At 37.1% G+C, this 14,946-nt stretch overlaps 1 protein-coding gene across 2 annotated transcripts in view; it reads right to left on the bottom strand.

The window, feature by feature from the left end:
- Positions 1–14,946, bottom strand: part of SLC38A11 (solute carrier family 38 member 11) — a 51,990-nt gene that overhangs the window by 23,117 nt on the left and 13,927 nt on the right. For both annotated transcript variants that reach the window (XM_032422745.1, XM_032422815.1), the window contains one exon: positions 13,462–13,541. In XM_032422745.1, coding sequence (XP_032278636.1) covers positions 13,462–13,541 — 80 coding nt within the window. The remainder of the gene's footprint in view (positions 1–13,461; positions 13,542–14,946) is intronic.

The following is a 14,946-nucleotide window of genomic DNA, read 5'->3' as shown; positions in this document are numbered from 1 at the left end:
TTGCTGCAGTGGTGTGGAGATTACCATCAAGAGAAGATAATTAAATGTTTCAATAAAAGAGGGCACTCATTAAACCTGAAGATATTTGACATCTAAAATGAATAGAGAGGCAAACTGCCTGATTATTTAATCACCAGATAATATCTTAGACTAATCACTTAAAAGAAAAAAAAGTTTAAAATTACCCTTTTACATTTTAAAGCTTCTATCTATACATACACGCAAGCAGGCACACATACACAAATTAAGGGTTATTCTTATTATTTTTTGTTATATCAATTTCAAATTATAGAAAGGGTTTTTATTCTGTCAGTATTGCTAAGATAAAAGTTCTTCCTTTTGCATTTTACCAAAGAGAAAGATTATGAAAGAATGTATTTATATTTTATCATTGGCATTGATAAAATATAAGTACAGTGACATTTAAGTTCATTTCTTGAACACTTAGCACTGCCTTCTTAGAGACAAGAGTTTCACTTTCATGAATTACTTGGAAGTTCTGCATTTTGTTTTAATAAGGTAAAACGGCCTTACACATATAAAATCTTGAGACATGTGTATGTGCGTGCGTGTGTGTGTTTAATAGTTTTTGGAAGCAACGGGAAATATTCTCTCATGATTTTTTCCATATAGAAGACACAGTAACTTTTGCTGAATGCATAAAGGACAGGCAGAAATAATCAATTCCCAATTTTGGGTGCTAAATAAAGAAATACCCAGCAAAACAAGATAAAAATCTTAGTTTAGTCATTGTTTTTCATAGCTATCTCCTCCCAAAGCTTTAAATTAAGTGCCAATACAGATGGTAATTGTTTTTTCTTTTCTTTCCTAATCTCTCAATCCAGTAATCAACCCATAATAGCAGCTGTAAACTAAGAGTCAGAGAAGGGGATTAGATAATCCAGTAATTGGATAAATTTTGAGACAGAATTTGCTCATCATCCTCCACCTGCACACAGGTACCGCAGCTCTACTCCCTTCAGGTCACAGTTGCAAGCCCCACAAAAAAACCCAAAAAAAACCACCACCAACAACAAAAAACTTCTCTAAGGAGACAAATATATTTTCAAAAAAATGTTTGAATTTGTACTTAAATCCTCAGGCAAATTAATCCATCAAAAGTTAAACTTGGACATCCAATGAAACATAGTGGATGGGCCACATACATTTACTATCTTTCCCTTCTCAGACCTTACTAAAATGATATTAAAGGAATTTAAAATGGGGATAAATCCATGGGGGAGCGGATAATGGAAAAGAGACATCAGTGGAAAAGACATTTTGGGAACAGGAAAGTAGATGCTTACATGGTAACTGCAGAGAATGGTGGAAGTAACAAGCACATAGAGGGATCTAATGATGAAAAAAGAGCTCAAACTCCCGTGTGTGCAAGACTCACAGACAATAGAAAGCTATGTCAGATGCCAAGGAAAATGGAGAAAATAAAGAAAAATTAAAGACACGAGATCCTGGATATAAGGCATCTAACACAAAAAAGAGGTAAAAGGAAGCCTAGAATGACAGTGGGGCAGCAAACGGAAATCAATCCATTCAGAAAGGAGCAAGGGGGTGGAAGACTCTGGGAGGGAGGTCTCCAAGAAAAATAATAAAATCTGTAGATTACTTTATGTTTGAGCATTTGGTGAAGGAGTAACAAAAATGATCAAAATCAAAAGCTAAACTAGGAGAAAATATTTGCAAAAGACACATCTCGTGAAATACTGTTATCTAAAAAGTACAAGGAACACTTAAAACTCAACAATAAGAACACAAACAATCCACATAAAAATGGGCCACAGACCTTAACAGACACCTCACCAAAGAATATATACAGATAGTAAATAAGCATATGAAAAGATGTACCATATCATATGTCATCAAGGAAATGCAAATTAAAACAATAATGAGATACCACTACACACTTATCAGAATGGCCAAACTCCAGAACACTAACACCAAATGTTGATGAGGATGGGGAGTAAAAGGGACTCATTCTTTACTGAAGGGAATGCAAAATCATACAGCTACTTTGGAATACAGTTTGGTGGCTTCTTACAAAACTAACGTACTCTAACCATACAATCCAGCACTTGCATTTCTTGTTATTTACCAAAGGATTTGAAATCTTCTGTTCATGAAAAAACCTGAACACGATGTTTATAGCAGCTTTATTCATAGTGGCCACATCTTGGAAGCAACCAAGATGTCCTTCAGTAGGTGAATAGATAGACTGTGATATATCCAATCAATGGAATATTATTCAGTGCTAAAAAGAAATGAACTGTTAAGCCATGAAAAGACGTGGAGAAATCTTAAGTGCATATTGCTAAGTAAAAGAAGCCACTCTGAAAAGGCTACATGCACACTGTATGATTCCAACGATATTTCATTCTGGAGAAGGCAAAACCGTGGAGACAGAAAACAGATCAGTGGTTGCTTAGGGTTGGAGGTTGGGGTAAGGGTGTGAACAGATGGAGCACAGAGGATTTTTAGGGCAGCAAAAATACTCTGCATGATAATATAATGATGGATACATGACATTATACATTAGTACAAACCCACAGAATGTACAACACAAAAGTGAACTCTATTATAAACTATAGACTTTGATGATTATAATGTACTAATCTGGGTCCATCAATTGCAACCAACGTACCACTCTGGTGGGGGATACGGATAAGGGGGAGGCTATGCGTGTGTGTGGGTAGTGAGTATATAGAAAATCTCTGTGGCTTCCTCTTAAATTTGCTGTGAACCTAAAACTGCTTCAAAAAACTCCAAGTCTTAAAAAAAAAAAGCTAAACTGGACATCCAGCTAAATATGGTTAAAAACACAATCAAAGGGGCACCAGGGTGGCTCAGTTGGTTAAGTGTCTGCCTTCGGCTCAGGTCATGATCCCAGGGTCCTGCTTCTCCCTCTCCCACTGCCGCTCCCCCTGCTTGTGCTCTCTCCTCTCTCTCTTTCTTCAAATAAATAAATAAAATCTTAAAAAAAAACCCCACAATCAAAAGCAAGTATTCATTCTAGGAAAAAAAGTGTACCCAAAGAGAAATACAACTAATTTTGAACATGGTGTTATATCTCCACATATTAGGGTATGGTCAAAAAGGAAAGATAAGAGGTGCCTGGGTGGCTCAGTCGTTAAGGGTCTGCCTTCGGCTCAGGTCATGATCCCAGGGTCCTGGGATTGAGTCCTGCATCGAGCCCCGCATCGGGCTCCCTGCTCAGCGGGAAGCCTGCTTCTCCCTCTCCCACTCTCCCTGTTTGTGTTCCCTCTTGCTGTGTCTCTCTCTGTCAAATAAATAAATAAATAAATAAATAAGGAAAGATACATTTTTTTTATTCTTTTTTTTTTTTTTTTTGTACATGATTAGTTGGCCACGATTGTGGACATCCTGTACTCATCTTTTCTTTGGATATATTTCCTTCTTTTTTTTTTAAGTGTTCTATATTTTATTTATTTATTTTAGTATTTTTAATTTAAATTCAATTAATTAACATATAATGTATTTTTTGTTTCAGGGGTACAGGTCTGTGATTCATCAGTCTTATATAATACCCAGTGCTCATCAGAACACATACCCTCCCCAATGTTCATCACCCAGTTACCCCATCTCTCCATTCCCCTCCCCTCCAGCAACCCTCAGTTTGTTTCCTAAGATTAAGATTATGGTTTGTCTCCTTCTCTGGTTTCATCTTGCTTCATTTTTAAAAGGAAAGATAATTTGAGAGAGAGAAATCTTCATCTACTATATAAGAAAAGAGTGAGAATCTGGAAGTAACAGTTACAAGCATATTATGCAGAAGTAAAGATGTAAATGTCAAAAGACACAGCTGAAATAGAAAAGGATTTGGTATGAGGAGTCTCTATTTCATTAAAAGCCGTTTGTAATATTTGAGTTTATAAAAAAATGCAAATGTGTTCTTTTGGGAAAAAAATAAATCCAGATAAAGCAATCCTGGGAAGAAGCAGGATCCTATAAAATGTCTTACAAAATTTCAAATAGATCACAGTAACAGAACGAAGGTTTACTATAAGGTTTAAATCATTTAAGGCGCAATGCTTCAAGTGTTTTAATGTATTTTACTATTAACAAAAATAGAGACTGGCTTATAGAGCTTTGCAGCCTTGTATGGTAAATTACTTTCAAAAGAATGACTGCTTCCCTTACTCTAAAACATCCAGTCAGATGCTTGTTATATTCTTTTCAGAAACCTTTTGTGGGTGTGAGGGTGGATGGGAGTGGGGAAGTTTAGGGGAGATAAATTCACTTTGCAAAATTATTTCAGTTTGGATTCAGACATTTCATCCTATTTTGAAAGGCAAACTCCACCTTATCTCCACAACAGCTGAGTAGCAATAAGGCAAAGCTGCAGAAAGCAGGTCCTATCAAATATATCTCGTCTTCACACACTTATGAAAACAAGCTTCAAGGGGCTTGCTTTTGATCCCCAGAACGTCAGACCTCTGATCAGGAGGATCAAACAGCCACCTCTCTGTGGTACCTGCCCAAACTCTTTTGGGCTACACATGGGCACCTCCTGGATCATATAATCTCAGCGGAGCCTGAGTTTTCGCTAAGAGAGACTTACATATTAACCTCTTCAACCAGACACATCTGCGAGTTAAGTGGTCTGGCTGGCACACAAAAGCTCCCCATTTCCTGTCACACCACAAGCTATTAATGACATTGGTAGGTCTGCCCATTTCCCCAGCTTGGGCATCAGCTGACAGCTCTCTGCCACCTCTTTGCTCCCAGCTCGCCTTTCTTCTGATTCTCTTCTATAAACAATTGTGGTTTATGTGAACATAGAAAGCTGTTCAGGAAAGTTCTTCTTGGGAATCACTCGAAATGTCAAAGCTGATTCTTTTTTTAAAAAACAAATTTTACATAAAGCTAATCTGGAATTAAAATTTACATAAAACATTATGCTGATTTTTTTTTTTTTTTTGCAAAAATACAATTTTGGGTTTTTTTAATATGAATCATATAAAAAGTTTGCACAACTTGGCACTATAAACATGACAAATACTTCCTGTTTTCCTTTTGGGACACCAACAACTTTGATTCTTATAGTTATCTACTTTTTCCTTTTTTCCCAGTATTGTCTCCAATTCCTCTGTGAACTCTTTAAAAGTTGGTGTTCACTGTTTCTGTGAGTTGGGATCGAAAGGGCAGAGAATGGTGAGAGGGGGCACACTTCACTTTTTAATGGAATGAAAACTTGTTAGAATTATGAGTGTTGTTTTGGTTCTCTACTATGTTTATCACAAAACGTTATTAAATTAAAATACAATGTGGGGGCGCCTGGGTGGCTCAGTCAGTTGGGCGTCTGCCTTCAGCTCAGGTCATCATCCCAGGGTCCTGGGATCAAGCCCCGCATCAGGCTCCCTGCTCAGTGGGGAGCCTGCTTCTCCCTCTTTCTCTGCCTGCCACTCTGCCTACTTGTGTTCTCTCTTTCTGTCAAATAAATAAATAAAATCTTTAAAAAAATATTAAAATACAATGTGAATTTCAGATATGAGTTCCAGATAATTATTTTTCAGTGGGTTCTCCTTGGGTTACACCTTTCTTCTTATGCATTGTTCCTATACAATCTTCCAGACTCTTCTTAAACTCGACTCGCATTTCCAAAACATTGAATGACTTCTTTGTTTTCTTCCCCATTCCAAGAGTTACTCAAAATCAAGATACTAAAATATTAAACATTTACCATGATTTTCCCAGACCTGCTTCCTCTCCTAGTTAACAACTTAAAAGAAGCTAGGGTCCTTCCTCTATGTTTCTATAGCACCATGCTCATAATTCTATTAAACAGTTTATTGAGGTTATCTTTTATGTGTTTATCCACCCTACCTCACCCACAATGAGTTATAAGAGACCCGCAGAAAGGGACTGTGTTATATTGGTCTTCACAGCCCCAGATCCTAAAAAAGGTGACTGACCCAGTAAGCAAATGCTAATTGACTGAACAGACTCTCCCATTTTCTCCTTTTGATCGTGAGTTCTGGACCATCTAACAGTCTGGTGGTCCAAGCTGGACACCTTGGCATCACCTTCCTCTTCTTCATTTCTACCAGCCTTGTGCTTATACTGTTTAATTGTCTTTTGCCTGGCTGCTTGCTATAGATAGCTTCCTTCCAAGTCTTTGCACTTCCAATCTATCCTCACTTCTGCTGTAGGATGAGTCCATTGATACGGAGACTTGCTCCAGTTGCTCTCCTGCTGCAAAACCAATGCACCATGGGCTAAAGAACAAATTCAAATTTCTTAGTGTTACACATGAAGCTTTCCTTCCTGTTGGTCTCTGCCAACCTGTTTACGATCATTTCTTTGCACAGTCTTGCCAAACCTTCAGCTCAGAATCACCAAAGTCTAGTTACTTCTTAAACACAGAAGCTACAGAGGTGGTGGTGACGGGAGAATGGGGGTCAGTGGGTTAGGAAAGTACCATCCTCATTAGTTTTTCAAATGAGGTAACATGGAGACATGGCTGTCATTGAAACTGTAATAAAATATATATTTGAGGAGTAATATAAGCAAAATAGAGTTTTTGAGAAAATTCTCAAGGGCAGCACTTTATTTTCATTTGATAGTTCCCGAACCAATGGCAGTAGCCCTCCTCTCTAGGTCCCTCCCAGTGTTAGAACCTTGAACTGTTTCTGCTATTATTACACATCACATGTCCAGGCCTCACACACTTCTGCCAACAATAGCTTCCAACCTCTCTCCACTTTCCTTTTTTTTTTTTTTTTTTAAAGATTTTATTTATTTATTTGAGAGAGAGAGAATGAGAGAGAGCGAGTACATGAGAGGGGGGAGGGTCAGAGAGAGAAGCAGACTCCCTGCTGAGCAGGGAGCCCGATGCGGGACTCGATCCAGGGACTCCAGGATCATGACCTGAGCCGAAGGCAGTCGCTTAACCAACTAAGCCACCCAGGCGCCCTCTCCACTTTCCTTTTTGATCCAACTAACACTGGTACATTTTTTCAAGCAGCAGATCACATATTCTCTTATCTTGAAATATTATTACCTGCCGGCCCAGGTTGGGCTAAGGGGCCTTTCTCTGTTTCCAAGGCACTTTCTCATAATTCTATGAATTATTATATTGAAATTATCTTCCAAATGTCTATTCTTCCCATCCATAAACTATAGGTATCGAAGGTCAGGGACTATGCTTTCTTCATCTTCATAGCCCAAATACCTAGATGAATGACTGGCATCAGCTAGATATTTCATAAATGCTTGTTGACTATTTTTGCTCTTTGGTTGTGAATCTATACCACAGACCAGTCTGGCTTCTCGCTGGAAATAACATACAGGTGGCAAACCTCACTATGGCAGCCATTTATAAAAATAATTGATGATGAGTGGAATAGGTTCTTAACACGGAGTAGTCTAGACTATTCCTCCAGCTCCACTAGCACAGTGACTAGACTAATCTTCTCTGAGAATATATTGTCTTGCAGTTGTTTTTTCCTGTTTGCATGTAGACTTAAGTCAAACGATGGTTCTATTTGTTCCTTCATGTAGGTAATCTGTCTAGTTAAATGTACCACTAATTCTAACAGTGTTGCAGAACTTGGAGTCAAATGGTATTTTAGCAAATGAGTTAGCTAATTTTGCTAGCATGGAAGTAGGTTTAGGAAAATTTTCTTTGACAGGGAATGCTCTTGAAATTTTTATCATCCCAGGATAGTCTTTATTGTTTCATTACTTCAAAATTATGGTTAGTTAATTTCCAAGTTGAATCAACCAAAAGCAGAAGGCCCAAGGGACCATTGGTTTATTCAAGTGATCATTTGACAGTTTTTTGCTGCAATTCTAATTCTGTGTTAGGCACTGTGCTGAATAATGGGTATATGATGCTGAAAAAACAAATGTGATCCTTGTTCTCATGGAGCTTACAATTGTCTGAAAGGCATAAAATACACAAGAAAACACATAAAATACAAATTAAGATAATTTAACATATAGTGTGATTATTTTATTCCTTTGTGTAGATCCCTTCTCACTTCCTAGGTGAAACTTGCAAATATAACCAACTAAAATATTCAGCTTCTGAACATACCTTTGTCTACCACACTTTCAGATAAAAATCTCATCTCTGAAAAAATAGAGCCTACTGGGTATGAACATTCAAATGCCCTTCACTGGTCTTCAGAATGTAATCATATTTTACTCTCTATATTTGATCTTATTGTGCCAAGAGGAAGAAGAAGCATCCCAGTTCCTCTTTAAAGATTGCTCTATACTATAAATTCCAACTTTTCAAGATCTCCTGGGGGACTTGGGTTCCATCTTTTGGCTTGACCTATAATGTGCTCAATATCTCCCATGGTAAAAAAAAACACAAAGTATTTATTGGAGATCTTACTGTCTCAAGCCACTATTTTGTCATGTTATTTTCATTCCTTGATGCTCTTAAAAAACAAAAGGAGGTGGGTATTTGCCAAATTCACTTCCCTATTATTCAGTTGCATCTTAATTCTCTCTAACCTGGTGTCCATCCATACCATTACCAGTAACCTCCTGTCAGCTGAAGTGGACATCTATAGCTTCTACTATGCAAGTGGCTACTCCCTCTTCTGGCATCATTGCCTTGACTTTGTTTGGGATCGCCTTTTCCTCTATTCTCTGTCCATGTGATTTAGTGAGTGGGGCTGACCGTATCCTTAGCATCAAGAGTAGGCATGTAACATAAACACAAGCAAGTCAACAGAGGCCATGATATTAGGTTTGGGATCATAATGGGTCCTCATTGGAGCTAATCAGTCCAAGTAAGGCTGGAGGTAATCTAAAAGAGAAAGCTCATTCTCTTTTTATAGATTTGGACCTGAATGGATGGATGTAGGCTGGTTCTGCTACTGTCATCTCAGCACAATGAGGGGAGAGCCTTTCAGAAACTGGAGCCAAAACAGGAGGCAAAGCCAAGAAGTGAAAAAAGAGAAACCATGTCTGATTTCATTGATTAAACTCCTAAACCCAACCAAATCTGATAACAGGAATGCCCATGAACTTTAAAGTTATGTGAGACAATAAATTTTCTTTTTTTTTTTTTTTTAAAGATTTTTATTTATTTATTTGACAGAGAGAGACACAGAGAGAGAGGGAACACAGCAGGGGGAGTGGGAGAGGGAGAAGCAGACTCCCCGCTGAGCAGGGAGCCCGATGCGGGGCTCGATCCCAGGACCCTGAGATCATGACCTGAGCGGAAGGCAGATGCTTAACGACTGAGCCACCCAGGCACCCCGAGACGATAAATTTTCTTTTGCTTTAAGCAGTTAGGGTTCTATGGTTGCTGTGTTTTGTAATAAAAAAGGCAATAATTTAATCATAAAAAAATCAACGGCTAGTGTTTGACAGAACTAATTATTCCCTTTTTCAAATATGTACTATTCCTCTGTCTTTACCTGTTTTTTCCTGATCCTTTCTTTAATCCCCTCTAGATCCTCTTTATGTATAGCATCAAACTGTAGAATTTCAGGGCTAGAATAGATAAGGGGTAAAGAAACTAATATGTCTTGAGATCCTTGGAGATGGCACATTTTATGTTCATAAATGCCTGTTGAAAGTATGGACACACTTTTTGGAATTATGTTTGGAATACCACATTAAGGATTAAAATGTTGTAAGAGAGATGTTAGATGAAGAGAAAATAATTGTAAATTTGGATTGCATGTTATCATTTCCATTCTGAATGTAAAGAATGGAATATTAATGAGGCACAGAATGAAGATTTTCACAGTGATAATGCCCCCAATTGTAGTTTGAAAAAAAAGGAAGAACTGTCATTGCATTTTGATACTAGCACACTTTCTAGAAAGCAATTAAATTGCCTTGCCACCTCAGTTTTTAAGAAAGCAAAAGGTTAGAAAATACAATAAAAATGAACATTATTTCCAAAGAGAACTGAAAGTCTTTGGACTATAAGATATTTGAAATCATATCAAAAAAGCAGAATTTACAGCCTTATGAGTTATGGAAAAGGAAATTGAATTGTGTGTTTTATTTTTAAAACACAACTACTAAAAAGATGTTTCCATAGTAACAAGGTCAACACCAGTAGCCATTATAGACCTTCCTCTTTTCTGATAGCAGGTTTAAAGATCTTTTCCAAATACCATTTTAAAAGCCCTATGAAAAAGGACAGCTTTTCTATTATTCCTCTGAACCAAAAATGAGGAAAAACACACATGGACTATTGAATTTCTCATGTTTTATGGATTATAAGCATTCGTGGCTGTCATATTTCAGAAAGAATCCTGCCTGACTAGCTATTATGCCAACCCTTGAACATGGGATTTGATTAGCTTGATTGTAAATCTGGACAAACAGAAGTTGTTTGCCATAGTATTCAAACAGAAATAAACGGTGGCCCAGCATTAAAAAAAAAAAAAATACACACTTCTTTAACATCTAAATATTGAAAGAGTTAAGTAAATAATCCCTGTTATTAGAAAAATTTCAAAGGCTCAGATGAAGTCTGATATCACCGCTCGAGGAAGGTTAGAAAGATACAGACCACATTTTGTTTACAACAGAAATTAATAGCTCTTTGGCCATAAAATCAATTCATTTAGCACCACCAGGAAGTGGCCTCTCCTTTCTCTTTCCTTTGTATCAAGATACACTTATCTATATGACAGTCATTTGTGCAACCTTATCTTCCTCACTAAATGGTGAGCCCCTTGAGAGCAGAGATATTTTCTCTTTGTATTCACAATAGTATCTCACACACAGGTTGTATAAAAAAAGGTACCAAAACAATAAGTGGAGAATGAATCATGAAAAATAACAGCACAAGAGTGCCTAAAATAACACAAAATCTATGGTCTATTTTTAGAAATGATATGTCAGTTCAAATGTGTACTCATGATTTTAATCTCTTGAAACCAAGAGGTTCTAGATGCTTGCTCACAAACTCACAGCTGTTCAATAATGAATTGGTTCCTGGACCAAATCCCTCAGAATCTCTCAAAGTGGGCCCTGGCATCAGTATTTTTTAAAGCTACTCAGGTAATTCTAATATGATGCTCAAGTCGAAAATCATTGTTTTAAACTAACCCCTTGGGGCTCAGTTAATTATTATTTATCTCCAACTTTTAGCTACTTGGGTTTTTCCCTCAATATTGCCTCATAGTACTATATTTGCCAAATCTATAAGATCTTTTATTATATTATATATATTATTATATATTATATATTATTTTTCATAATAAAAGCTCCAATAAAAAAAGTTCTGTCTTGGGGTGCCTAGGTGGCTCAGTCGGTTAAGCGTCTGCCTTCAGTTCAGGTTATGATCCCAGGGTCCTGGGATCGAGCCCCGCTTCGGGCTCCCTGCTCCGCGGGAAGCCTGCTTCTCCCTCTCCCACTCCCCCTGCTTGTGTTCCCTCTCTGGCTGTCTCTCTCTGTCAAATAAATAAATAAAATCTTTAAAAAAAATTTGCCTTACACAATTGAAACCATTAACCAAGAATTATTTATTGTATTCTGTTCAATATATTTAATGGCTTTTTGTTGTATAAATTCAGCTTTTGAAAATCAGAGATGAATACAGTACCAATACAGTAGATACTAAATAAATGTCAGTAGAATTTAACATATGCTTTTGTGCTTTTATGCTTACCTTTCCTGGGCCGGGAATGCCTTTTACGCTTTTCTCTATCTGAAACAATTCAGATCCATCTTTCAAAACACCCAGATCGTATTTTTTTTCCTATTAAGCACTCTCTTCTTTGGCACTGCTATTGCTCTAATCCTTCTATTTTGCACTTCTACTGCACTGCTGTTTCTTTTTTTTTTTTTTTAAGATTTTATTTATTTATTTGAGAGAGAAAGAATGAGAGACAGAGAGCACGAGAGGGAAGAGGGCAGAGGGAGAAGCAGACCCCCTGCTGAGCAGGGAGCCCGATGTGGGACTCGATCCTGGGACTCCAGGATCATGACCTGAGCCGAAGGCAGTCACTTAACCAACTGAGCCACCCAGGTGCCCTGCACTGCTGTTTCTTTTTCTTCTTTTTTGTTTTTAAAATGTTCACTACTTGATTGTGAACAACTTGCAACAGGTGCTGACTTTTGCCTCTCTGCTCTTTTTCTCTCAGGGTGCAGCAAAATAGCTAGAAACAACAGGCATTCAGTAAGCGTTCACTAAATGAGAGAATAAATGGCCACAGTGAAGGGAACTGGGTGCGTTTTAAAACTGCTATTGCTAAGGATTGAATTGTGTCCCCTCCAAAAATTCGTATATTGAAGCCAGAGCCCCTTTGTGATGGTATCTGGAGATGGAGACTTTGGGAGATAATTAGGTTTACAGGAGGTCTTGAGGACAGGGCATGCTTGATGGGATTAGTGTCCGTATAAGTAGAGATACCAGAGAGCTTGCTGTCTCTCTCGTTGTCTGCCCTGTGAAGACACAGCAGCAAGGTAACTTTCTACAACTAGGAAGAGACCTCTCACCAAAACCTGACTGCTGGCAGCCTCCAGAACTATGAGAAAATAAATTTCTGTTGTTTAAGACCCCTATATGTATTTTGTTCTGGCAGCCCGAGCTAATACAACCATGAACTGGGATTCAGTTATTTGAAAACATTAATATAAACATGATAGATATTTATGCTTTTCTCTTTTATTTCAATTTAAAAAATTTTAAAAAAATAGGTGTTTTTTTTTTCAAAATAAAGGTTGTATCAAATGCAATTAGACTAGATGTTTCATAATTCCTTCAAAATAAATTTGAGGCATAATTTTTGGAATTTTCCTGGTAGACTAAGAAGCCAGACATAAGCACATGAAGTTGAAAATGATGTGATCTTGCAGGACAGTTAATCAATAGGAAAAAGAAGTTACCTTGGGAACCACATTATCACAGATAGTTACTCAACAGGTTTCCTTTTCTTTCCCCCCTCACAGGTAACATTCACAAGCTACCACAATCAGTTCACAAATGACAAACATTTTAACACAAAATAATCAAAGAATATAATCTTAGTAGAGAATAAACGGTGGTTTGCAAAGTGATTACATTTCCTCTAATGGAGAAAACTTCTATTATATTCTTTACTCTTCTCATTTCAGCCTATTTTGGTGAAACTTTGTTAAGAACAAATCCATCTCTGGGATAATACAAAAATTTCTGCCATTTACCATTTTCCCTCCCGAGTGCTCTACTTCATTCCTATTTCTCACTATTCTAGATCTCTTCCTTATTCTAATTCTTAGGACCAGTCATTAACATGCTAAGTAAACTCAGTTTAATCTCATCAGCCATGGAGGGGCCAAGTGAAAAATGCCTGTCCACTTAGATGTAATCATCTTCTCTCATCTTGTCAAATACTTAAGATAAATGGTGCTTCTGGTACCATGATTACTTTATACTTCAGCATTTGCAATATGTCATATAAATATCTATGTGAAGGCTATAAATTAAAGACTAACCAATATAGCAACAAAACTTACATGTATGGACCCAATGAGACTACCCTTGCCATTACAATTCCAAGAATCAGAGTTGTTAAAACTGTTGAAAGAAAAGAGATCTGCAAAAGAAAATGTGAAGATATGGTCAGTTTGGAAGAGAGATTATTGAATTGAAAATATTAGGTGTTTCTCTTTTTACTTGAGAAAACATATATACAGCTTTTGTTTATATAATCCTGCAGTAGTTTTTTCTTACAGACTACTATTGATAATCCCAGACACGTAACTTTTTATCAGACCACAGTATTATTTTTTTCCCCAAATAGGGAGGCAAGTATATATAACTAATCTTGCGACATAGCTTTAAATGTTTTTAGTGGCTTACTGAATAGAATACAAAACTGGTGATTTTAGGTTATAAAAGTCAAAGGGAAGTTGTTTTCTTTCTTCTTCAGGTCCTATTTTGGTGTTGACCTGTGCTTTTTTTCTATCTATAACTGCTTCTTCTGCTTCTGTCTTTACCTTACCCTCTACCTATCAAGACAGGACCCCCCCACACACACTCACTCACACACATTTTTGGGGTGCCTCTCCTTTTTTCTTTCTGTTCTCTAGCTCTGTTAGTCTATTTTTCCTATTTGATTTTGCCCTTTGGTCTGTGTTTCTAAAGTCTTTGCTTTTTCCTTTCTATTCGGTCACTATTTCAACTGGTTAAAATATAAACTGGTCTGTGTGTATAGAGTGTTCTGTGCACTCATTATTAGATCTGTGTTTCTGCCCTTAATTTTTTTTAATGGATAAGCACATTTTAGATTTCTTTCTCTAATAAGAAAAAACATAATGTAAAATAGTTTCTGTTTCTTTGGTTATCATTAACCTTGTTTCCTGGGTTGTTAGTTTTTAACTAGAAAGAAGGGTCTGTTACGAGTCCTCTACTGAGGAAGAGATTTTAAGTAACATTCCCAAGGTCACACAGCTAGAACGTGGCAGAAGGAGAATTCAAATGCAAGCACCCTGACTCCAGATCAGGGCTCCTAGCTACTCTGGGTTTGCTCACTGGGAGATTTACTTAATATTCCAATATGACACTTAAGAGAGACTTAGGGGAAAATGTTCAGGTATTAATAATATGATAGAATATTAGCTTTCTTTTCATGAATGCCTGGCCTTCTGCTCTCCGAAGATAACATTTATGTCTACAACATGGGAAATGGAAAATTGTTCAGCATTTCAGATAATTCATAAAAAAGCCACTTTTGATGGACTCTTGTTTATTTCTGGAAGTCTGTTAGGGAACAAAGGTAGAGTGGTCAGAATATTTGGAATATCATCTCCACTCTCAGCTTTACCTGGAAGGACTGTGGGTAATAGGATCCATAACAAGATCCTTAAGGAAGGATCCATAACTGTGAATACATATGAAACGTCACAGTGCAAAGTAAAATTCACTCAACTGTTGGACTTTTCAAATTAGAACATAAAAATATATAAATAGCTCTTTTTAAAAACTTTTCATCAGAATGC

The sequence above is a fragment of the Phoca vitulina genome, unplaced genomic scaffold (genome assembly GCF_004348235.1).
Source record: "Phoca vitulina isolate PV1807 unplaced genomic scaffold, GSC_HSeal_1.0 scaffold1, whole genome shotgun sequence".
NCBI lineage: Eukaryota > Metazoa > Chordata > Mammalia > Carnivora > Phocidae > Phoca > Phoca vitulina.
The sequence above is the reverse complement of the archived record's forward strand: the minus strand, read 5'-3'. Positions and strand labels throughout refer to the sequence as shown.